The sequence below is a fragment of the Trichomycterus rosablanca genome, chromosome 4, assembly GCF_030014385.1.
Source record: "Trichomycterus rosablanca isolate fTriRos1 chromosome 4, fTriRos1.hap1, whole genome shotgun sequence".
NCBI classification, from domain to species: domain Eukaryota; kingdom Metazoa; phylum Chordata; class Actinopteri; order Siluriformes; family Trichomycteridae; genus Trichomycterus; species Trichomycterus rosablanca.
The window spans coordinates 5,257,906-5,283,694 of NC_085991.1; the positions used below are offsets into that span (position 1 = coordinate 5,257,906).

General features: G+C 39.1%; 2 protein-coding genes across 4 annotated transcripts in view; one reads left to right on the plus strand and one right to left on the minus strand.

Moving 5' to 3' along the window:
- Nucleotides 1–7,624, minus strand: part of amph (amphiphysin) — a 41,403-nt gene extending 33,779 nt beyond the window's left edge. For both annotated transcript variants that reach the window (XM_062993858.1, XM_062993857.1), the window contains exons 1-2: nt 7,531–7,624; nt 467–547 (exon numbers count right to left, since the gene is read on the minus strand). In XM_062993858.1, coding sequence (XP_062849928.1) covers nt 467–547; nt 7,531–7,599 — 150 coding nt within the window. In that variant the 5' untranslated portion in view covers nt 7,600–7,624. The remainder of the gene's footprint in view (nt 1–466; nt 548–7,530) is intronic.
- A 7,515-nt stretch (nt 7,625–15,139) lies between these two features.
- otulinb (OTU deubiquitinase with linear linkage specificity b) lies at nt 15,140–23,849 on the plus strand. Of its 2 annotated transcripts, none has more exons than XM_062992985.1 (9): nt 15,140–15,229; nt 18,202–18,387; nt 18,612–18,812; nt 19,058–19,128; nt 19,982–20,097; nt 20,189–20,332; nt 21,725–21,847; nt 21,934–22,203; nt 22,297–23,849. In XM_062992985.1, the coding sequence occupies exons 2-9, from the start codon at nt 18,248–18,250 to the stop codon at nt 22,558–22,560; spliced, it is 1,329 nt and encodes a 442-aa protein (XP_062849055.1). In that variant the 5' UTR covers nt 15,140–15,229; nt 18,202–18,247; the 3' UTR covers nt 22,561–23,849. The 2 variants fall into 2 exon arrangements, with proteins under 2 accessions (XP_062849055.1, XP_062849054.1); XM_062992984.1 differs by having other exon boundaries at nt 22,301–23,849.
- The last annotated feature ends 1,940 nt before the right edge of the window (nt 23,850–25,789 follow it).

The following is a 25,789-nucleotide window of genomic DNA, read 5'->3' on the forward strand; positions in this document are numbered from 1 at the left end:
TGTTTATCCAAAATAATAGTTTTTTGCTCTAGCTCCTGTTGTGAAATGACTAGAAACAGAAACATGACAGATTGTCCATAGTCTAACATTAAAATAAGTCCAGTTGTTTTTGTTTTAATGAGTTAACAGTCCAGCAAAAACTAATCACATATAAATGCTAAAATTCTCTTCAAGTCTGTGTGGGTTTCCTTCGGGAGCTCCGGTTTCCTCCCACAGTCCAAAGACATGCATTCAGGTTAACTGGAGATACTTAAGTCCCCCTGGGTATGAGTGTTTGTTAATGTGTGAGTGTGTGTATGTGTGTGTTTGCCCTGTGATGGACTGGAGACATGTCCGGGGTTTCCTGTCTTTCACAGAGGTGGTAAAACAGACAATAAATGAATGAATGACGCTAAAGCTAAAAGCATTTACCAAAACCCTGAAAGCACCGGAAATCCATTAAACAAACCCAATTTAATGTTCTCACCTCCTGTCTCTTAAAGTTCTGTACACTCTGCTCAAACTGTTCATCTTTTGTCTCATCAGCCTTCCCCAACTTCTGCAAGACCTGGAAGAAGAAACAGAGTGTAAACAAACTGATGATCTACTCACTGCATGTGTGCTGAGAAATGTAGTGCCTGTTATGTTCATCATCACTAATATAACATATAATAAGAACATTATCAAGCACACACTGTTATTAACAGATAGATAGATAGATAGATAGATAGATAGATAGATAGATAGATAGATAGATAGATAGATAGATAGATAGATAGATAGATAGATAGATAGATAGATAGATAGATAGATAGATAGATAGATAGATAGATAGACTGGTGCTGGTCATAAAATTTGAATATCATGAAGTTGATTTATTTCAGTAATTCCATTCAAAAAGTGAAACTTGTATATTATATTCATTCATTACACACAGACTGATATATTTCAAATGTTTATTTCTTTTAATGTTGATGATTATAACTGACAACTAATGAAAACCCCAAATTCAGTATCTCAGAAAATTTAAGACTTAAGACCAATACAAAAAAAGGATTTTTAGAAATGTTGGCCAACTGAAAAGTATGAACATGAAAAGTATGAGCATGTACAGCACTCAATACTTAGTTGGGGCTCCTTTTGCCTGGATTACTGCAGCAATGTGGCGTGGCATGGAGTCCATCAGTCTGTGGCACTGCTCAGGTGTTATGAGAGCCCAGGTTGCTCTGATAGTGGCCTTCAGCTCTTCTGAATTGTTGGGTCTGGTGTATCGCATCTTCCTCTTCACAATACCCCACAGATTTTCTATGGGGTTAAGGTCAGGCAAGTTTGCTGGCCAATTAAGAACAAAGATACCATGGTCCTTAAACCAGGTACTGGTAGCTTTGGCACTGTGTGCAGGTGCCAAGTCCTGTTGGAAAATGAAATCTGCATCTCCATAAAGTTGGTCAGCAGCAGGAAGCATGAAGTGCTCTAAAACCTTCTTGGTAGACGGCTGCGTTGACCTTGGACCTCAGAAAACACAGTGGACAAACACCAGCAGATGACATGGCACTCCAAACCATCACTGACTGTGGAAACTTTACACTGGACCTCAAGCAACGTGGATTCTGTGCCTCTCCTCTCTTCCTCCAGACTCTGGGACCTTGATTTCCAAAAATAATGCAAAATTTACTTTCATCAGAGAACATAACTTTGGACCACTCAGCAGTCCTTTTTGTCTTTAGCCCAGGCGAGACGCTTCTGACGCTGTCTCTTGTTCAAGAGTGGCTTGACACAAGGAATGCGACAGCTGAAACCCATGTCTTGCATACATCTGTGCGTGGTGGTTCTTGAAGCACTGACTCCAGCTGCAGTCCACTCTTTGTGAATCTCCCCCACATTTTTCAATGGGTTTTGTTTCACAATCCTCTCCAGGGTACATCTTTTCCTTCCCTTCGCCTCTCTATTAATGTGCTTGGACACAGAGCTCTGTGAACAGTCAGCCTCTTTAGCAATGACCTTTTGTGTCTTGCCCTCCTTGTGCAAGGTGTCAATGGTCGTCTTTTGGACAACTGTCAAGTCAGCAGTCTTCCCCATGATTGTGTAGCCTACAGAACTAGACTGAGAGACCATTTAAAGGTTTTTGCCAGTGTTTTGAGTTCATAAGCTGATTAGAGTGTGGCACCAGGTGTCTTCAATATTGTACCTTGTCACAATATTCAAATTTTCTGAGATACTGAATTTGGGGTTTTCATTAGTTGTCAGTTATAATCATCAACATTAAAAGAAATAAACATTTGAAATATATCAGTCTGTGTGTAATGAATAAATATAATATACAAGTTTCACTTTTTGAATGGAATTACTGAAATAAATCAACTTTTTCATGATATTCTAATTTTATGAGCAGCACAGTATATATATATATATATATATATAAAGTAAACAAGAGTACAAATGCTTAAGCAATCATGAAGCAAAAATATATAAAATGATCATAATAACAGCCCCTACACATAAAGCAAATTAATGTAATTAATGTTACCAACATAACCAAAGGCAAAACAACTTCATTTTAAATATTTAATTTTCCATTAAACATCTGTTGTGTTGATTTGTTCTATAAAATAACCAATTTTTATCCTACAGCCCACGCAAAACAAAGAAACAATAATTTTGTGGATGGAATATGATCCCACAAACACCACACATACAGTAAAGTATATTAATGAAGGTATTATGATATGTGACTGCATCTCTGTGTAATGGCTAAATCCCCACATACCTGTAATATTTAAAAGAGATCCCATTGTCAGATATGTAATCAAGTTAGATAAAGTAGATAAAAAGTCACTGACAGAAAAGAGGGACAATCAAAACAAATAAATTAGCTGCCAAATAAACAGAAGACATGAAAACTGGAGAAAGTGGATAGAAAAGGGAAAGTGCAGAAGTAAGAACTGTTAAGAAAGGGAAACTATGAAAGGAAAACTGTGATGCTTGTGAGGAACAGGTGATTGTCAAGTAAAAGTGATTGACAGATCACATGCCCTTGTGCCTCCGTGCTTCATATGCCAGCCAAACTAGGTAGCACAGAGGGGCTTCTAACACACAGCATCTCTTGCACAGCTGCCACCACTTTACACCATAATGCTGCAAAAATCTTTTTTTTTTTTTCCGTAGATGTCTGAAAAGCTGTAAATGCCTAGAAATGCCAGCTGCTTAGAAACAAAAGCCTAACTATTAATGCATGGCACTTGAATACCTTTTAATTCAATTCGAATATATCTGTGTCTCTGCTTATAAATACATTTGAAATATTTCCCTCCAGGCAGCAAGATTTGGAAGTGAGAAAATGAACACTTCGAGTGTTAATCTGGTCTTTTATTCACACTTTAAAGCTGCACCGCTCTTCTATCAGCCATGTAGGTGTTTCGTTGTTGTTCTTGGTGTTATGCAAGATGCAAACGCTCCCACACACAACAATTAATCAGATTCATCCTGAACAGAGAAAACGACCTTAAGTCCAATATCATTAACATTTCTATTACCAGCACTCATTTCCCGGTGTGTTTTACATGCATCACTACACAGTTTGTGCCTGCTGTGTACAGACGGGAAGCTGTGCGTACAGCCGTCAGAGGCTAGGAAGCACACACACACACACACAGTTATACATGTGCGGATGAGCCTCTCTGACACATGCTGTCAGACGCGTCTATCTGCAAAGGATGATAAGTATCAACATATGAGTAATTACATCAGCAATATGCAAGACTGCATTCAAAACCGATTATTCACCGTGGTTGTTACTCCTCAAAACCATGTGACTCTTTTTTAAATGCAGGAATATACCAAGGACGAGGAAGACCAAGAATGAGCTGGATTGCATTATCAGGGGCTAATCTGCTACACGCGGCACGAGACAGAGGACACTGGAGAAAGCTGACCTATATGTGCAGCCAACCATCACAAAGCAATGACAGTTTGGTGTAATGACATGACCGCACCACACTGGCTTGTATCTTACTCTCTCATTCACTAGCTCATTGTTAGAAGGCGCAATTATCTTTTCAAGGAAAATAGAATAGAATACAGTAGAACAGAATAGAATGCCTTTATATGTCATATACAGTGTCAGTACAATGTAATTCTTTTTCCACATATCCCAGCTTGTTTGAAAGCTGGGGTCAGAGCACAGGGTCAGTCATTGTACAGCACCCCTGGAGCAGACATGGTTGAAGGCCTCGCTCAAGAGCCCAAAAGTGGCTGCATAGCAGAGCTTGGATTTCAACTGACAATCTTCCGATCTATATCCCAAAGCTCCTCCCACTAGTCTACCACTGTCCCATTGGTACCTATTGGTTGTGTGTGCAGTGGTTTATAATCATGTCTATAATTGCATGTGTATTTTGCATGGTGCTTATTTATATTTCATTCGACTTTTCTAAAGTGCTTTATCCTGGTTAGGGTTGCGTTGGAAAAATGGAAAACAATTGGCAAAAGGCAGGGACAGGGCGGCAACCTTGAGCAGGGCTTCAAACACCCCACTTCCGCTCCTTCCAGGGATAGCCGATCATGTCTGTGTAGACGTCCGACCAGCCAATAGCATTTACATTTTCGGCATTAACAGACGCTTTTATCCAAAGCGACTTACAGTACTGTGACAGTATGTTGTCTAAGCAATTGAGGGTTAAGGGCCTTGCTCAAGGGCCCAACAGTGGCAACCTGGCAGTGGTGGGGCCTGAACCAGTGACCTTTTGATTACTAATCCAGTACCTTAACCGCTAGGATACAACTGCCCCTACAAAACAGAAAAAACATAATTGAGCTGAGATTTAAACCCTGCATGCTTCATAGTAGAACACTACACGACGGTAAATGATTAAATATAATTTTACTATTTTAACTATTATAATTTGTGTGTGTGTGTGTGTGTGTGACATCACTAGTCACGTGTTGTTTTTGTTTTGTACAGAAACTCTATAAACGGAACACATGCTTTACTAAAGTTCCCTTTTAAGCCACAGTTAAATTGCTTAGTGCCACAATTAAAAAATGATTCTAAAAAGCCTGTGTGGCTGCTTCCTAAAATAAAACCACAAACAGCTTTAAATAGAAACTGAGGGGGGAAAAGTGCAGCAATGCAGCTATCCACCCGGCAGCGATGCACTAACCTTAATTCTAACTGGCTCGATATACGACACAGCAACAGCAGCCAGTCAATAAATTATTTAAGGTACTTGGGCGCCAAAATCCAACAGTGACCGCTGCATTTATCTAACTTCTGACTTAGCTTCCACTCACACAGTGATAGTTCTGATCTCCAATGTGGTGCTTTAATTACAAGGAAAACACCCACTCCTGTAATAAAGCATTAATTATGCTGGTCGTCTTGTGTTAAATGAATGGTTTATATCCGCCCATAGCAGCCAAATTAGGCTTCACTGGTTTAGTTTACATGCAGCCTAATCATGCATTCATAATCAGACAGAAGGATTTAAACATTAACAACACACCCACCACGACCCTGATCAGGATAAAACACTGGTTAAACAGACAATCAATTAATGAATTAATAACTGAATGTTTACTTCACTCCTAGTGGTTAAGGTCCTGGACTGGTAATCAAAAGGTCGCTGGTTTAAGCCCCACCACGGCCAGGTTGCCACTGCTGGGCCCTTAAGCAAGGTTTTTAACCCTCAACTGCTTAGACAACATACTGTCACAGTACTGTAAGTTAATTTAGATAAAAAGTGGCTGCCAAAAATGTACAAGTAAAACATCGCCATAACTTGGCTTGTATTAACAGTTTTATAGTCATACCACTATCCTTATTATTATTCAACAGATTTTAAAATATGCACATTAGAACACATTTACGGACTGAAACAGGATTTCCAATTTCACAGCAACACTACGTTTTACAGCTAAAAACCAACGCCTTACCAGTGTCTCATATAAAACTGGGTCTTCTCGTCACCACTGGGGTTCAGCTGAGGGAGATCTATCACAGTTCTTATCGCATATCTCACTTTACTGAGGATCTTGTATTCCACTGAGGGTAAACAGCATGCTTAAACTTGCATGTGTTTGGCTGAAATAACATCTATCACAAATGTAGTCCATCAGCCAAGACATGTTCATTTGCGGCATTTAGCAGGCGCCTTTAATCAAAGCAACTTACAATTATGACTGAATTCAATTTAAGCAATTGAGGGTTGAGGACCTTGCTTAAAAGCCCATGGCAGGGCTTGAACTGGGAACCTTCTGATTACTAGTCCAGAAAATCTACATAAGCCTTGTAGATCAAGCTTGTTAGTAAAAATTACATTTGAGTGGAAAATGTCTGTATGTATAATGTAAGTTCGTTGTATACCCAGACTGTCTAAATAGAAAAGCAGTTGTAGCTTAGTGGTTAAGGTACTGGAATAGTAATCAGAAGGTTGTTGGTTCAAGCCCCACCACTGGCTTGATGCCACTGTTAGGTCCTTGAGCAAGGCCCTTAACCTTCAATTGTTTAGATTGTAAACTGTCACAACTGTAAGTTGTAAATAAATGCCTCAGGGCAGCTGTAGCCTAGTGGTTAAGGTGCTGGTCCAGTAATTAGAAGTAATCAGAAGGTTGCTAGTTCAAGCCCCACCAGTTTGCCACTGTTGGGCCCTTAAGCTTTGGACAAGAATGATTCTGCTACATAAACGTAAATGTAAATGCATGTCAGGTGTCTACACCAGCCATAATGGGTTCATCCAAATGGATGCCAAGCACACCCCCGCATAAGGAGAAAGGAATCCCCCTCCTTCCTTCCTCTGACCTTGCAGGGAAATACAATCTACGCCGCATTTTAAAAAGAGAATATCTTAAGCTGTTTAAAAGAAATGGAACTGAATAACAAAGGACTTTGTTAGTGCATTAAGCTTGATCTTAAGTGGCACTTCATGTGTGACACGATATAATCCATCCGCTCTACCTCTGTAACCAAGGGCTCGATCCTATATACCATTTTCCCAGATCCCGAGTTTGCTAAGTAGGGTGCTTGGTTCATTGCTGCATGCTGAGTGTAGTGCGCGTCTGTAGGGAATGCGCAGCTATTTGGAACTGAGCCACAGTATGCGTGATCTCTTATCATACGGAGGTCAGCCGTATTTTCCCTCAAGCTTACTTGCTGTAATTGAATGTTTTCATTATAAACGAACTAATTTATAAAAGAACGCGCTGATTTTGATGTAAAACGAATTAAAGGAGGAAAATAGTTACAGGAAAGAGTCTCTGCATAGGTCGTTTCAAATGGCAGAGCTGGATAAGATTGCAGACCGCCGTTGTCAAGAGATAATACAGTATTATCCTCTGGTTGTGCGAAAATATGACAGACATACAGAATAAAAACCTTATTTATATTAAGCATGTATAATTAAGAAAGCTTTAAATTCATCTCCATCATTGCTGTAACCGTTCACCTCCTCCGCCTCAGCTCACAGCACAGCATCTTCCCAACGCCAGCACAGACGTACAATGTACAATAAAATCCCCAATATAAACGATTCCTTTAACTCAATTTAAGCCTCTTACCTTTTCCTGAGCCCGACTGATTCTCTTCTGGACGTTTTTGGCGAAGACACCAGTCTTTATTTCTGCCATGGCTGCCCAGGACTGAACCGAGCTGAGCTGTTCAGCACTACAGAGGGAGGACAGCGGAGGGGGAGGGGCTCTTAGAGGTACACGCCCCGCCCCCAATACCCGGATTAGCCATAAATACTCCAAATCCTGCGAATACTGCGTCAAATACTCGATTATTAAAGCTTTTTGAAGCTAGTATTTGATTATTAGCTAGTATTATTAACATAGATTGATTATTAGCTAGTATTACGAATAGAGGTAGATTATAAATAGAATTGGGTTACAATAGAGATAGATTATAAATAGAGGCGGGTTTTGCATAGAGGTGAGTTATAAATACAGGTGGGATATGAATACAGGTGAGTTACATAAAAACCGAAAACCGGCGTGTTTTAGCAGAACCGAATAGAGGTGGGTTAGATAAAAACAGAAAACGGATTAAACGGATTAGCCATAAATACTCAAAACGCTCCAAATACTATCTTTTTTATAATTCAGTAATAGTTCCAGTAATAGTTGGTATTATACATTAGGACTAAACAAAACCGCCACAAAAGGTTACAAATAAAGGTTGGGTTATGAAAAGAGGTGGATTATGAACGGAGATGGGTTACGAATAGAAGTGGATTATAAATAGAGGTGGGTTTTGAATAGAGCTGAGTTATAAATACAGGTGGGATATGAATACAGGTGAGGTATAAAAACCGAAATCAAGCGTGTTTTATCAAAACTAAATAGAGGTGGGTTAGATAAAAACAAAAAAACGGATTAAACAGATTAGCCATAAATACTTTAAACGCTCCAAATACTGCATCAAATACTAGCTTTTTTTATATATATAATTCAGTAATAGTTTCATTGATTATAATACATTAGGACTAAGTGAGAGTGCATTATCTGGGTTATTGTCAGTTTAGTAGCAGTTTTGGACGCTGTGTCCCTTCAGCTTTAATCCACCAAAGAAGAACACTACATGCTGTATTTGAGTCCCAATCCGTAGCCAGTATGGGGTATCAGAGATAATCTTATTCCCTTTCATTTACAATACCATTAAACAAAACCGCCACAAAAGGTTACAGATAAAGCGTGGGTTATGAATAGAGGTGGATTATGAAAAGATGTGGGCTATGAATAATAATAATAATACATTTTATTTATATAGCGCTTTTCAAGATACTCAAAGACGCTTTACATAAGACAAATAATCAAAACAAATACGTACATACACCATACAAATCATAGTACAAAATCAAAATAGTACATCAACATCAAGAATAATTAAGATAAAAACAAAGAGAGCAGCATAAGACAGTTCATTAAAAATTAGCTAAATTATGAGAGAGAACAACAAATATAGAACAATTTCTTAAAATTAGACAGAAACAGGACAGATTTACATGCAATCAGGAAACTGAAAACTTTACAAGTTTTAGGATCTAGGACTTCACATTTCTGTCGTGATCTAAGTATAAAAACTATTAAAAAGAATAGCAAAAATAAAAGCATTTATTTTGTGTTGTTACAAGTTAAATGCCACTCTGAATAGATGAGTTTTGAGAAGTGACTTGAATTTGGACAGGTCAGGACAATCTCGTAGGTGTTTGGGGAGAGCATTCCATAAAGATGGAGCAGCTATGGAAAAGGCCCTGTCACCCCAGGTCCGGTGCTTGGTCCTAGAGGGTATGGACAGTAGGTTAGCCTCAGAAGAGCGAAGGCTACGGGAGGGAATGTGCTGATGGAGCAGGTCGGTGAGGTAGGATGGGGCCTGATTATGGAGAGCTTTGTGAGTGAATAGAAGAATTTTGAATTGAATGCGTTGAGCAACGGGAAGCCAATGAAGTTTTTGTAGAACAGGTGTAATATGATCACGGGAGCGAGTATGAGTAAGGAGGCGAGCAGCTGAATTCTGGATATACTGAAGTTTTTTTAGGATTTTGTTAGATGTACCATAAAGGATGCTATTGCAATAATCAATTCTGGATGTAATAAAAGCATGAATCAAGGTTTCGGCGGCAGAAAAGGAGAGTGATGGACGTAGACGTGCTATGTTTTTTAGATGAAAGAAAGCAGTTTTGGTGATGTGATTTACATGGCGGTCAAAAGAGAGGTTGCTATCAAAAATTACACCAAGATTTCGGATGTTAGAAGACGGAGACAAAGTGTCATTATCAATGGTAATTTGAAAATTTTTTGTGGTTTTTGCCAGGGTTGTAGGACCTACGATGATCATATCTGATTTTTCACAGTTTAATTTGAGGAAATTAGCTTTCATCCACAATTTCATTTCAGTGATGCAATTTGTCAGAGTGGAGTGAAGTTCAGTATTAATGGATTTGGAGGAGATGTAAAGCTGAATATCATCAGCATAGCAGTGGAAATGTAAACCATGCCGACGTATGATGTCACCAAGGGGGAGCATATAAAGAATAAACAAAAGGGGACCTAACACTGAGCCTTGGGGAACGCCTTGGGACAGTGGAGCAATGGCAGAACTACAATTGTTGATATTAACAAACTGTTGTCTGTTTACGAGATATGACCTTAACCACAAAAAGGCAGTACCAGTGATGTTGACAGAGGATTCAAGGCGGGACAGAAGAATGGAGTGATTAATGGTGTCAAAAGCTGCAGTAAGATCAAGGAGGACGAGAATATTAATTTGTCCAGAGTCTGAGGAAAGAAGAAGGTCATTTGTGACTTTGAGGAGGGCTGACTCAGTGCTGTGCTGGGGGCGGAAACCAGACTGAAATGATTCAAATAGATTATTGGAATTTAGGTGATCTTTGAGCTGTGAGGCAACAACACGTTCCAGTATTTTCGACAGAAATGGAAGATTGGAAATGGGCCGAAAGTTACTCATAATGTTAGAGTCAAGTCCAGGTTTTTTAAGTATGGGAGTAACAGCAGCCAATTTGAGTGATTGAGGGACTGAGCCAGAACTAAGAGAGGAATTGATTATCTCTGTGATAAGTGATGAGATAACTGGAAAACAACCCTTAACAAGTTTTGATGGAGCAGGATCCAAAACACAAGTGGAGCTTCGCATCCCTGTTAAGATCTCAGATAGGTCCAAAAGAGACACAGGTGAGAACTGAGACAGAGGCTGGGTAATAAATTGAGATGAGATAGGCGGAGAAACAGAGATGACAGGGGAAACTGTCAGAAAATTGTGGATATTCTCAACTTTTGTTTGAAAAAATGAGAGGTAAGAGTTACACTTGTCAACTGTAAAGGAATTGGTAGTATTGTCAACTGGTTTGAGAAGTTTATTTATTGTGGAAAAGAGAGTCTTAGGATTTGTTGATCCAGCATGTATGAGTTCGGAATAGTAAGTGGATCGGGCTGCCGTAAGAGCGTCTTTGTAATGTTGAAGATAATCAGAATAAATCTGATAATGTACTGTTAGACCGGTTTTCTTATAAAGTCTTTCAAGCTGGCGTTTACGGGATTTCATTTGGTGAAGCTCAATTGTGTACCATGGTGCAGAATGACTAAATGAAACAAATTTGGTTCTCAAAGGAGCCAGCTCATCAAGACATGAGGCGAGTATGTCATTATAGTAATCGACAAGGTCAGATGAATTACTAGACAGTACAGGACAGACAGACATCTTTTTAACAAGAGAATCTGAGAAAGCAGAGGGAGAGATATATTGAAGATTCCTGAAGGATATTTTACGTTTAGCTCTAGTGATGGGCCTAGTGACCTCAATGTCCATGATGATTGTCAAATGATCAGAGACAGTAAGGTCATGGCTGGACGGCTGATGAACTAGGACACCAGTAGAGCAGACAAGGTCAAGAGTATGACCTTTTTTATGAGTTGGAAAATGTATATGTTGTGTGAAATTAAAACACTGTAACAATTCCAAAAATTCCCTGGCAAATTTACAGTTGTTGTCATCAATATGGATGTTAAAATCACCCATAAGCAGTACAGAGGATGAGAGGGCACTAAGCTGGGTTAAAAAATCTGAAAAATCAGAGAGAAAGGAAGCGTTTGGCTTTGGCGGACGATAAACTACAGCAGTGACCAGAGGAGTAGGCCCTGACAACTTGAAAGCCAGGTGTTCAAAAGAAAGAGCAGCAGGAAAAGACAAAGTGGTTATTTTAATATCATCCCTATAGACTGCAGCAACACCACCACCTCGCCCTTCCATACGAATAGACGTGGGTTGTGAAAACAGGTGGGTTACGAATAGAGGTGGGTTATGAATACAGGTATATTATGAACAAAGGTGGGTTACGAATAGAGGTAGATTATAAATAGAGGTGGGTTTTGAATAGAGGGGAGTTATAAATACAGGTAAGATATGAATACAGGTGAGTTACATAAAAACCGAAAACCGGCGTGTTTTATCAGAACCGAATAGAGGTAGGTTAGATAAAAACGGAAAACGGATTAAACGGCCATTAATACTCCAAACGCTCCAAATACTGCGTCAAATACTAGCTTTTTTATAATTCGGTAATAGTTTCATTAATTATAATACGGGTAGTTGGGTTGTTGTCAGCTTAGTAGCACTGTCTGCTGTGTCCCTTCAGCTTCAATCCACCAAACAAAAAATACTGAACACTAGATGCTGTATTTCAGTCCCAACCCGTAGCCAGTATGGGGGATCAGAGATAATCTTATTCCCTTTCATTTACAATACCATTAAACAATACCGCCACAAAAGGTTACAAATAAAAGTTGGGTTATGAATAGAGGTGGATTATGAATATATGTGGGCTATAAATAGAGGTGGGTTACGAATGAAGCTGGGTTACATAAAAACTGAAAACAGGTGGGGTTTATTAGAACTGAAAAGTAAGTGTAGCAATGGTGTACTCCACTACAAAATACACTAAGTTACTACAAAATAAAACGGCAAGAATGTTGGTAGCTAAATGATGTAAGATGTGTGATGGTACTGTATTAGGTCCCAAAAAATGGACAAGGCTGGGAAAAAGAGTATGTATGGTGACCCTATACAGTACTCTCTCTTATGAGAGGCCGTGTAGGCCATAATTCTAAGTTGATTTCTCACACACACACCATCATACTCTCACACACACACCATCATACTCTCTCACACACACCATCATACTCTCTCACACACACCATCATACTCTCTCACACACACCATCATACTCTCACACACACACCATCATACTCTCACACACACACACACCATCATACTCTCTCTCACACACCATCATACTCTCTCACACACACCATCATACTCTCACACACACACCATCATACTCTCTCACACACACCATCATACTCTCTCACACACACCATCATACTCTCACACACACACCATCATACTCTCTCACACACACCATCATACTCTCATACATGGTTTACTATACTCTGTCACATATACTACTATACCCTCTTACAACTATAATCACACTTTCTTTTATTTACTATTATACTCTCATACACAGCACTATTTTCTCTTGCACATATAACTATAGCTACTTAAACATGCATTATGTGCTTTCATGATAATCTGTGTAAAAGAGAATAGTAGTATATGTATGTAAGTTTGGTAGTCTGTGTAAGGGACGTTAACACTGTATGTAAAACAAAGATCTACTGTATGTGTAAGAGAATATTATTATATGTAAGCGTAATAAATAGTGTATGTGAATGCAAATAATCATGTTTATGGAACAGAATGATAGTGAATGTAAGACAGAATGATAGTGCATGTGAATAAGAATAGTTGTATGTGTGAGAGAGTTTGATGGTGTGTGTGTGAGAGTATGATGGTGTGTGTGAGAGAGTATGATGGTGTGTGTGAGAGAGTATGATGGTGTGTGTGAGAGAGTATGATGGTGTGTGTGAGAGAGTATGATGGTGTGTGAGAGAGAGTATGATGGTGTGTGTGAGAGAGTATGATGGTGTGTGAGAGAGAGTATGATGGTGTGTGTGAGAGAGTATGATGGTGTGTGTGTGTGAGAGTATGATGGTGTGTGAGAGAGAGTATGATGGTGTGTGTGAGAGAGTATGATGGTGTGTGTGTGTGAGAGTATGATGGTGTGTGAGAGAGTATGATGGTGTGTGTGTGAGAGTATGATGGTGTGTGTGAGAGAGTATGATGGTGTGTGTGTGAGAGTATGATGGTGTGTGTGTGTGAGAAATCAACTTAGAATTATGGCCTACACGGCCTCTCATACTCTCTCTCTCTCTCTCTCTCTCACACACACACACACACACACACACAAACCTCAGTTGTATTTTAATGTAAAATAATAGGCTTGGGCCTACAACAATGTACACAACGCTATTTGCAAGGCAAAGGAGAACACACAAATAGAGTAAAACAAGCACACATATAATAATGTTGCTCTTAGCTATTCCACGTTCTTAAATGAGATTCAAGGGTGACAGGGCCTTTTCTGTAGCTGCCCCAAGACTCTGGAATAGTCTTCCACTTTTCACAAAGGAGTCCCACGCAACAGATGCCTTTAAGTTAAATTTATTTTCTTTGGCATTTGAGTCCTCTTAATGAATACATTTTTAATATTTGTTGGGTTGTCATAGCCATCTTTGTTTTAGTGGTTTTATTTGATTTATATGTTTATATGTTGGTGCGTATGTATATTATTTTGTATGTATGTTAATGATTTGTTAAATGTTGCATAGTTGAGTGGTATTTATACTTGATTTTAATGTACGGCACTTTGGTTGACACACGTCTTTTAAATGTGCTATAGAAATAAAGGTGACTTGATTGACTTGACATATAGAAAAAGAGCAGAGTCTCATCAAAGTGTTTAAGTACATTTCTTCTATCTAACACACTGATCTGTGTTGTTGGCTAGATGACAAACAGAATCGTTTAATCTAATTGTAGGGGGTGGCTTGGTGGGTAGCACTGTCACCTCACAGCAACAAGGTGCTGTGTTTGGTTCCAAGGTGGGGCGGTCCGTGTCCTTTCTGTGTGGAGTTTGCATGTTCTCCCCGTGTCTGTGTGGGTTTCCTCCGGGAGCTCCGGTTCCCTCCCACAGTACAAAAACATGCAAGTGAGGTGAATCAGAGATACAAAATTGTCCATGATTGTGTTTGACATTAAACTTGTGAACTGATGAATCTTGTATAACCAGTAACTACCGTTCCTGTTATGAATGTAACCAAGGTGTGTAAAAACATGACGTTAAAACCCTAATAAGTAAATAAATCTAATTGTTTTTTGTATTATTATTATTATTAAATGTAAGTAACAATCAAACAAAGTCATAAAGTAAAAATACATAAGTTCAATATTTATCATTCAACAGAGAAAAAGAAAAAAACAAAAAAGAGAAAAACAATAAACAAAAAATAATACCATTTGGGATTCAGATAAAACTGAAAAGCTTTAACAGTAAAATAGATCTACAACACTTATTATTTTGCTTCTGTCGGAAATTCACCAATGTATCTGTATAGTTACACAGGTCCGTTCTAACAGAGGTCATATATGTAGATAAATGTAATTGTAGGCACTCATGAATCACCTGCTCACGACTTACAGCCTGGAACTACATTTCCCGGCATCCTCTAGAATCAGGAAGTGTGTTGCTGAGCAGGATGTAGTTTACTTCGATCTTTTGATTTACTTTGTCATCAAAGTGGGACAGATACGTTTGCACGGGATCTGTTTAAAAGCTTTTAGGTAAGTGTGCTTTTAATTACACTGATATCTGCTCATTTAGATATTAAATCAAATTACCAGTAAGAATGCTAGCTGGCTAAGGCTAATCAGCGATGCTAAATGCTAGTTTGACAGTTTGCGAGAGTGTAGCTAATCTTGGCTAGCTAGTAGAACAGATTAAGGTGAAGTTAGATGATAAGATAAAAAAAACTGGTACAATTCTAGTTTAGGTGATTTTTTTAAGGAGGGGGTAACAGTTTGTGGGATAAATGGGTGATTCTTCAATTGGGGGAACTTTTACGTCCCTAGGTTATAAATTTGTGTTAAAAATACTTTATTACAAAACAAATATTTTAGGTATTAAAAAGATCATTCTTTGCATCACTAAAAAAATTACGTACCAAATTAATTATGATTTCCATTTTTTATGATGATTTAAACATCAATATTTTGCTACTTTGGCCTTGTCCCCAACCCAGACTTTAAAACTTATCTGCTCTAATAAAATGCTAAAGTGATCAATTCATTATAAAAATCACAATATGAGTTTTATAATAACTTGTACAACCTAATATTTGTACAACCTATGCATATTTTTGAGCAATATATTACTGTCATTACCGCAACAGTGCATGGTTTCTGTAGGGAATCATTTGAAGGTAACACTTGTTTATGTTGTAACCATGGAAACAAAGACTTGCAAGGAAGCACATGCCAGCCATGAGAGAAGATTAACATTTTAATGTCTGAAAATGTGAGTAATTTAATCATGTATTCCTCCTGATCATAGAGTATATTTATTCAGCGTCATTACCATTTACATCAGTATGGCAGTACTTTACCAAAAAAAAAAAGAATTTTACACATTATTTATATGTATTTAAAGTGCATCTTGTACTAACTATTGACTAGCTTTAGCAAATCCATGGCCTAGCTATTTTTGTTCTTAAAAAAAATAAAAATTGTCACTACGGCAACACGTCATTACCAACACATAATGACATTTTGCTATGCCACATTGCAAATAAATATGAAATATTAAAATTCTATGTAAGCTCAATTGTAGCCATCATTAAGTCTTTGGTCTAAAGCATGTAAGCATTATCTTGACATAATTAAAACTAAATTATTACTGATTTTATTTTTCAAAAGTTAAGATGGTAAAAAGAGCCCGCAATTGAAGAATCATCCAAATATGTATTTTCTTTGCACAGTGAGCAACCAAAAACTAACTCTTGTATGCGTGATCCTATTCGGCAATAAACTTGGAATAATTTAATTCACCTTTTTAAATTTCCTTTTCTTTTATTTCCTTTTTTTTTTTACTGTTTTTACTGCCCTCGCTTCATTCCTGTTCTGTTCTTCCTGACTGCGGTACAGTTAGTTTAATATTATAACACAGTATTTGTATCCAGTTTACCATGTCAAGGGCAGATAATAATGGTAAACACGGTACAATTCCAATTTTATGTCAAATCTAAGAAATAATATTATTTATTTAAAGAAAATCCAAAACAAACCGCCTGTTTAAGCTCCCACTGCAGCTAACGAGTTAGGGACCGTCGTTAAACTAACAGAACAAACATTGGTTCCTTCATTACATTCAAAGTGCATTTAATCAGAAAATAACTAAATAAATAAATTATTATTATTCATATTGTTATTATTAATGTCATTATTATTATTATTATTATGTCTCGTATCATTTCATTTATTGACAACACCAACTTTATATACACACATCTTGTTTCAAACTATTCCCTTGTACTTACCTAAAAAGTATTTTAAATCATGGGACCAGCTTATCTCTACTCTTATATGGGATGGCAAGGTCCCTAGAGTGAGAACTTTGCTTCTACAAAGATTAAAGATTAAATTTGATGGTGGACTTGCCCTTCCCAACTTTTTGTATTATTACTGGTCAGCCAATATCCACAAGGTGCTTTACTGGCTTCACCTTCCTCAACTACTGGAGTCTCTCTCTTGCTCTCCATCTTCAGTACTCACGTTACTGACAGCCCCGACTCCGCTTAAATTTTCTAAATTTACAAATAACCCACTGGTTCTTTCCTCTCTCTGTATTTGGTCTCAATTTAGGTCCCATTTTAAGTTTACATTGTCTTCTTTGAGGATGCCCATACACACATCAATGTTCCTTACTCTGTACCTTATTTTATGTTATTGTACATTCATAAATTAATTATAAATCTATTTATTTACTTTTTTTTTGCTTTTGACTTCTGCCAGAGTGGATCATTCTGGTCCACATACCTGATTTGGCACATTTTTTTAATGCCGAATGCCCTTTCTAAGACCACTATTTTTACCTGGGCTTGGGATCATTTATTTGTTTATTAGGATTTTAACGTCATGTTTTACACTTTGGTTACATTCATGACAGAAACGGTAGTTACTCATTACACTAGGTTCATCAGTTCACAAGTTTAATATCAAACACAGTCATGGACAATTTTGTGTCTCCAGTTCACCTCACTTGCATGTTTTTGGTCTGTGGGAGGAAACCGGAGTTCCCGGAGGTAACCCACACAGACACGGGGAGAACATGCAAACTCCACACAGAAAGGACACGGACCGCCTCACCTGGGGATCGAACCCAGGACCTTCTTGCTGTGAGGCGACAGTGCTACCCACTGAGACACCATGTCGCCCGCTTGGGATCATTTCATTTTATAGAAAATATAAGCAAATCATTAAAACAATCTATTTCTTATTTTTTGTCTTATAATAAATAATAATAATAATACATTTTATTTATATAGCGCTTATCAAGATACTCAAAGACGCTTAAATACATGTAAAGTGGAAAGTTGACATTGGGGAACATGCCTACATGAATGGCAGATTTTTTTCTTTGATGGTTTCTTTCATGGTTTTTGTTTATCAGGATGTTTATTTAATTTGTGTTTTGTGTTCTGTCCACAACTCACTCCTTTTACTTTACAAAATAGTCCTCTCTTTTTCTGATGCTGCAGATTCCTGTGGCATTAAGGAGATACAAATGGGAACTCTGTGTTCATCATGCATTCTACAAATAAAGGTAATAAAGATGCACACAGTCGTAAAACTAACAAAGCTAAAAGCACCCGGGAAAGTGTGAATGAGCGTCCCGTTGGAGGTGATTGCTGCAGTCAGAGCAAGAAATCCAAAAAGGCTCAAAGGTAAGTACTTTCTGATTTTCCATATTTTGTACATTGAACAGGCATAATACATTATAAAGGTAGAACAGAGCAGATGATCAGTATGTAGTAAGATAATATCAGAACTGGCAATGTCCTTATCACTAGTCTTTATTTCTATGATGAGTAATCAGAAAAATACACAAATTGAATTAAATGCTAAAAGAAACTTGGTTAATATTTTACTACGTGTCCTAATCCTCTAGACCGACTCTGAATAATCGCTGCCAGAGTGTACAAGCTGCAGCCAGTAAGCAGAAAGCCTGTCAGCCTGAACATGAAAAATCCAGAGAGATGACTTCCAGAATGCAGTCGGTCCCTGAGGACAAGGCCAGGAGTTCGAATCAGGACAGTCGTTTGCTTCCCCAGATTCCAGCAGGGATATTTGCTGCTGAGGATGATAATAGGTATTTGCATGTCATGTCCTTATGTAGACCACATCAGAAACGTGTTTGAGGCTTGTAAGGAGTGTAAATCACTGTGGGCAGTGGTGGCTTAGTGGTTAAGGTGCTGGACTAATTCAATCCACTGTTTCCCATTACTGCCAAATTGCCACTGTACTGCCCTGAGCAAGGCATTTATGGTAAACTGTCATTATTGTAATGTAAATGGAAATCGAATTAGCTTTCACTCTGCTGTCTTCCTTTCATAGTGAGTTGGATCTGTACAGAGCAGAAGAAGAAATAGAACAGGAACAGCAGGAGAAGCACAGATTAAAACCAGGTATTAAAAAAGCACACATTAGACTCATTTAGCTGGACTTTTTCTTTGTCTACATATGTTTATATTCTTGTCTGGTGTGTTCTACCTTTTAGTAAAAGACCAAATGTCAGAAGGGACTGTCTTTATTCTGTCCTAGATCCCCCTTTTTTTCCTCACCCAATCCAGTCGTGTCCAATTGAAGCTTATTTTGTCGCTGCCGTCACCCACCCCCCCATCGAGGAGGGCTGAGGTTGTCACATGCCCTCTTAGACAAGCATGTACATTACTTCTATTCACCTGCCAGCCTCTGTGCAGGCACCTCAACTGGTCAGCAAAGGCCACTCTTGTCCCAGCAACAAGGAACCCTTTATTCAGCCATTGTTTGTGCTGGCCCCTGGCTGGTTGATAGCAGAGCTGAGATTTGAACTTGAGAGCTCCAGAAAAGGTGCCCAGGTGGCACAGCAAGATATTCCGCTAGCGCACCAGCAGTGTGATTCGGAACTCCCCGGTTCGAATCTCAGGTCTGCTACTGGTCGACTGGGCGCCATCTTGCAGGCACAATTGGCCACTAGTCTGCTGTGTGGGAAAAGACCAGACTGATAAAGTGGTGGGGTCTTCAAACGCTGTGCAAGGACCCTGGTTAGCAGCCTGAGGCGCCTGTGCAGAAGTGGATGAGGCTCATGTAAGGCTGTAATAAGAAGGGGTAGAGGGACTGCGCACACGTTGGAGGGGGCCTGGGCAGGATCCCCAGCAACAGAAGACTAATTGGCTGCGCTAAATTGAGAGAAAAAAGGGATAATATGCATAAATTAATAGAAAAAAGAAAAGAAGTCTTGTTGTTTATGTGTTAAGCTTGGACTGTTTGTCATCTCAGCTTCCTCAGAGGCTTGTGTGGAGGACAAGAACAGCGTGGCCGCTCCTGAGAATCTGCTCTCCTACAGCGAGAGAGAGTGGAGAGGAAACACCAGCAAAAGCCGTCTAATTAAAAAGGTACGCTCGCCCTCGGCGGTCTTTACCTCACACATGCTTTGGCCTCTGTCAACATTTTCCACCCACTAATCCCTGATGCCACCGTGTTTAGGGTTATGAAGCAATAGCTCAGAAGTTCGAGGGGCTGCGCAGAGTGAGAGGCGATAACTATTGCGCTCTGAGGGCGACTCTCTTCCAGCTCCTCAGTCAGTCTAATAAACTTCCTGCCTGGCTGCAAGACCCAGAGCTCATTAAGGTTTGTCTTCATTACTGCTCTTACTGCCCCTCTAGGTCACAGGTTGGTAATATTATGTGTACAGAACTCATTTCAGCAGCATTTTCATTTCAGCACTGGAGTTACATCATTATGTTAGTTGACGAAAAGCCTATAATAAAATCTGGTACATTAAAAAAGCTCTGTTAGAGGATTGAATTCTGTTTCTTAATAGGCTAAAAGTATGAGCTTGTTAGATACACTGTTCCAAAACCATGGGCATTATTATGGAGCTGCCTTCTTTGGTACTATTACAGCCTTCACTGTTCTGGGAATACTTTCCATAATTTTTTGTGCCCAGTCGGTTGCTCATGACTGCTGAGATCTCGAGCTCTCACATTCAAATTCCGGTATCTAAACAGACACAAATTGTATGCACCTGAGGGAGAGAGGTTGACCGGACTTCACTGGCGCTGTACAATTGCAACCTCTGCGGTCTGCTTGAGGCATCTGCAATAGTGTTGGGTATTCACAGAGTCTATAGCGTTGCTCTCTGCACGCATTACGGTTATCTGTAAGACTCCCACTGGCAGGTGAAAAGATGCAGCTCTCTTGCACCGGTGCAGGGTTGGTGCAAGCAGCAAGGAAATTACAATAGTCCAATCAGGGAATTGGTCATAAACATGTTGTCCCATATTTAGGGGTTCCTGCACTGATCTTTTCCACATACCAGACTTGGCACAGTTTGTATGCTGGATGCCCTTAACATTTAGGTGTCCATTAAGTGAGGACAGTACATTAAGACATCTCACAGGGGCGCCCTAGTGCAGCGGGATATTCCGCTAGCTCACGAGCGAGGGCTGGGCGCCGCCTAGCAGGCACAATTGGCAGCAGACAAAAAATGTCCATTAAGTCTGCTGGGTGGGAAAAGACACTAGGTAAGGACCCTGGTTAGCAGTCCGAGGCATCTGTGCAGAAGTGGAGGGGCATGAAGCGTCGGTGCGTGTCTCACTGTGCGTGATATCTGGCCTCATGTGCAAATCCACCGAGATGCAGGCGAAAAAGAAGGGGTCAGGGCAAATATACCCTCCTCAGATGCAATCGAGATCCCCAGCAGTGGAAAACTAATTGACTACACTAAAAATCTGGAGAAAAAGGGGAGAAAATGCATAAATTAAATAGAAAAAAGACATCTCACAATGAATCATACTCACTAAAAAGGTTTAGTTGCTAAAATTATCAATCATCTGTTATCAATCTCAAGTCTCATCATTCGTCCTAATTACACACCAGTATTTGTTGATTTACTCATACACTACACATGACATTATTACTCTAATACTGGCAGTTGACCGAGCCTATTTAAAGGGTGAGGTTTTGGTCTGTAGTACATAAGGCCAGCTGTAAATGTCTTCTGTTCTGTTGTTTATGCAGGGGCCGAGCCGAGTGCCATGTGTGCAGGATCTAGTGGACCAGTGGAGGTTTCCATTCGGGAGCTACAATAATAAAAGTGCAGTGGAGCAGTTGAAACACTGTCTGGAACTTCTGAGAAACAGGGTAGCACTAATGCTTTCTCATCTTTATTTCAGAGAATAAATACACCATCTATGTATATTCATCCATTAGCATTTGTGCACATGCAGTGGCAGGAGGCGGCGGAGTGTAAAACCTCAGCGGAGCAGGAGCGTTTATGCCAGCGCGTGTTCGTGGGCGACAGTGAGGAATACGACATGCTGGAGGCCCTGAAGTTCCTGATGTTGACCACAGCCGTTCAGCTGCACTCTGACATGCAGAACGACTCCAGCGTTCCCGAGTTCTGCTGGCTCCTGTTCGCTCGTGACACCTCCAAATGCCCCAGGAGCTTCCTAACCAATCATCTCAGACATGTGGGATTTACCGGTGGTCTGGAACAGGTCAAATATTCTGACCTTCCTTCAGATAGCTCGACGTTTCCAGATAATTGTGGCCACGTTTTAATTCGGCGATTCTTGTTTTGTTTGTCGCAGGTAGAAATGTTTCTGCTGGGCTACACACTACAGCAGACGCTCCAGGTCTATCGTCTGTACAAGACAGACACTGAGGAGTTCATCACCTACTATCCGGATGACCACAGATCGGACTGGCCTCAGCTTTGCCTCGTCACAGAGGATGACAGACACTACAACGTACCGGTGCCGAAGCCTCAGTCCCTCACCTCTGACAAGTCAGGAGGGCCCAGATGGAACAAACCTACGTGTGGCTCAAAACCTGCAGACTCCACATACGTTTAGAGACGATCACATGCGTTTTTAAGGGCTCAGGAGTTTTTGGTCTTGTATCTTTGTTTCTGTTTCACACTGATAGTGTGAAATTATCTGTCTGTTATTTTATCTATTCTAGTTTATCAGTGTCATCTACTGTTTTTTTTATTTATTAGCAATTATTGTACAAGGTAGTTTGTTAACCAAAACATTTCGCAAGCTTAGCACTGCTACAATAAATCACTGCTACTCAATATGCAAACTGTCCGATATACAAAGTCCTTTTTATATACATACAAATACACTATATGGACAAAAGTATCAGGACACTAAAATACTGAGTTTCAGCCACATCAATTGCTTACAGATGTAATAAATCAGTTATATAAAGGAAATTATATGCTTCCAGCTTTGTAGCAACAGTTTAGGGAAGGCCCTTTGCTGTTGCAGCATGACTGTGCCCCTCTGCACAAAACCAACTCCAGTGACCTGCACAGATCACTGACCTCAGCCCCACTGACCAGCTTTGGAAAGAACCGGAACATCAGCTGAGACTTTTTTGACCGACATCAGTGGGCACAAATGGACACAAATTCCCACAGACATACTTTAAAGTCTTGTAAAAAGCCTTCTCAGATGGGTGGCTGTTATATTAGCTAAAAGGATCACATATCATTATATCATTTGTTTTTAAAATAGGATGTCCAACAAGCTCATGGTCAAGTGTTTAAATACTTTTGGCCACATGAGTATTCTATTTAAAATAATTTGCATGACATTATAAGAAACAATAATATTAATAAACATGTAACTTATACAATTTTAAATAGTAGCGTACACACCAATCCTGCTATACATTTTATAATATGTACACTGTATGGCCAAAAGTGTGAAGACACCTAAACATGAGCTTGCTGGACTTCCTATCTATATGTAGTAAAGTAATACATAGTAAACACATTATATGAATAATAATAATAATAATGATTTACAGTCTTTTTCTTCCCTTAGTGTATCATGGGACAGTGTAGGATCCTTTAAGCTTCATATAATGATTGCAATGTCGAAATCCATCTGTTACAAAGGGGATGGAATTGAAACAGTCTTGAGTATAGGGGTCTGGGTTTATTTAATATTCAGTTTTAATACTAATTATTTTGTTTTTGTTTTACAGTGGGTCTTTTTTAAGGAATCTAAATGTACATGGTGGTTTGTACCCTGTATGGCTTTTATTTGTGTCAATGTATTGGTCCAAACATGATATGCTGCACAAAGGAGAAAGAATTTCTAATAAAAGTGGCAACTGGTTTAAAGCTGTATGCAAGTCTGAAAATTGTGTTTCTATTTTTTCCCAGCACAAATTGAAAATTAGAAGAAGAAGAAGAAATATATACATACACATGTGTACCGTACAACGAAATTCTTTTTCAGGTCAGAGTTAAGCTCCTTGCTCATGGGCCCAACAGTATTATTTTTAGTATTGTCCTAGGCTTTCTCTGAGGGCCTAAAGGGCCCTGCCAGTTCCCCTCTGCTTTTGATGCTGAAGAAGACTGCAAGAAGAAAACTATTGTTAATCAGCACAGAATGTCTGTTTGGGTCAGTTAGGTTTTTTTTTTACTTATTTCATAAATTTAAAATTGTGCACAATTATTTTTAACAATGGAGTGTTACCAACCATGAAATGGCTGGTGACCCCTGCAGGTTTTTGGGTTTACAGTTTAGGTGTCACAGATGTGTCATGGATGTTTCATCCACAGGAGGGCGCGTGTGTATCCACAGTAGCAGTGAGAGAACGAGGGTTAGGTCATTGTCCACACACCAAATGCCACCAGAAATGTCCAAGCCTGGAGTTTTCACCTCCAGTAATGAGTGTCCACAGCCATGCACGGTTTCTTTCACAATCTTTCTGTTCACAAAACACCAGATCTATTTCAGCTTACAATAATATAATCAATTATAATTTATAATGAATGAGATCCACAAATGTGTAGTCTCAGAACTGTTCAAATATGTCTGTCTGAAAAGAAATGACAATAATCCAACAAAGCTCAAGAAACGGACAAAAATGAAAAATAAATATTTTAGACGTCAAGGGAGTGGGAGCCTAATGTCACCAAAGCATTAGTGGCTTCCTAAGCCTGGCTAAATCACATGAACTTAAACCCCATGAGCTTAACTATTAGGACAGGTGTCCGTATACCTTTGGCCATATAGTGGACATGCACCTTAAGTTTATGTAAATAATACATATATGCTCACCCACCAATAGTTTTAATGTACAGTAGTTTAAAATGTTTTAACTTAACCTAACCAGTTTGGTTTAAAACAAGTGATGTTAGTCTAGTTCCTAACAGCATTACTACTGAGATAAGCCATGTACTTTGAATGGGCTCAAATGAAATTACTACATAATATATTTAATGATGTAAAAATGCAAATGATGAGCTATGGAAAATATTACAGTATCTTGGCAAAAGATTTTACTTATTCATTGGCAACTGGTCATCAAGAGCAGCATTTAGAGCTTTATTAATAAATATTTCTTTTAAATCTGCCACAAAACTGACCAGGATAAAGAGATTCATGAAAATGAAATGAGAAAATAAAGACACCACAGTGTCTAGGTCAGCCACTCATAAACCAGTTGAACCAGAATGATTACTGTGATGCTGTCACTCTGAGTTGCAGAATTCTATCTGGCACAGAAGGTGATACCCTAAACGTCCCTTATAAAATTTTACCTTTTTCTCAGAAAGCTTTTACTCAGAAGAAAGTTTAAGCTCACTGACCCGAAGCACACAACCAAAGCAAGATCATTATCTTGGTGACGCAATAAGTTGACATACTGCATCATGTAATTGGTGCAGATTTGTCAACTGCACATTAAAGCTCCAAATTGTACCACATCCTATACAAGTACTCTACTGGATTGTGACTGGGGAGGCCAATGAAGGAAACTTATTGTTATATTCATGAGTTTGAGGTCAATTATGCTTCATACAATGGTGTAATATCATGTTAAACTTAGCTGTTAAAAATGTGCTAATTGTGACCATAAAGGATTGTACATGGTTAGCAGAAATAGGCTGAACAGCATAGGATTCATATTAGAGGGACCAATGTGTGCAAAGAAAACATTCCCCACACCATTAACCCTCCAGCAACATCTTGAACTGTTGACACATGGCAGCTGGGGTTGTTTATTAATGCCGTTTACACCAACTTTGACCAAACATTGCATGTCATAGCAGAAATGAAG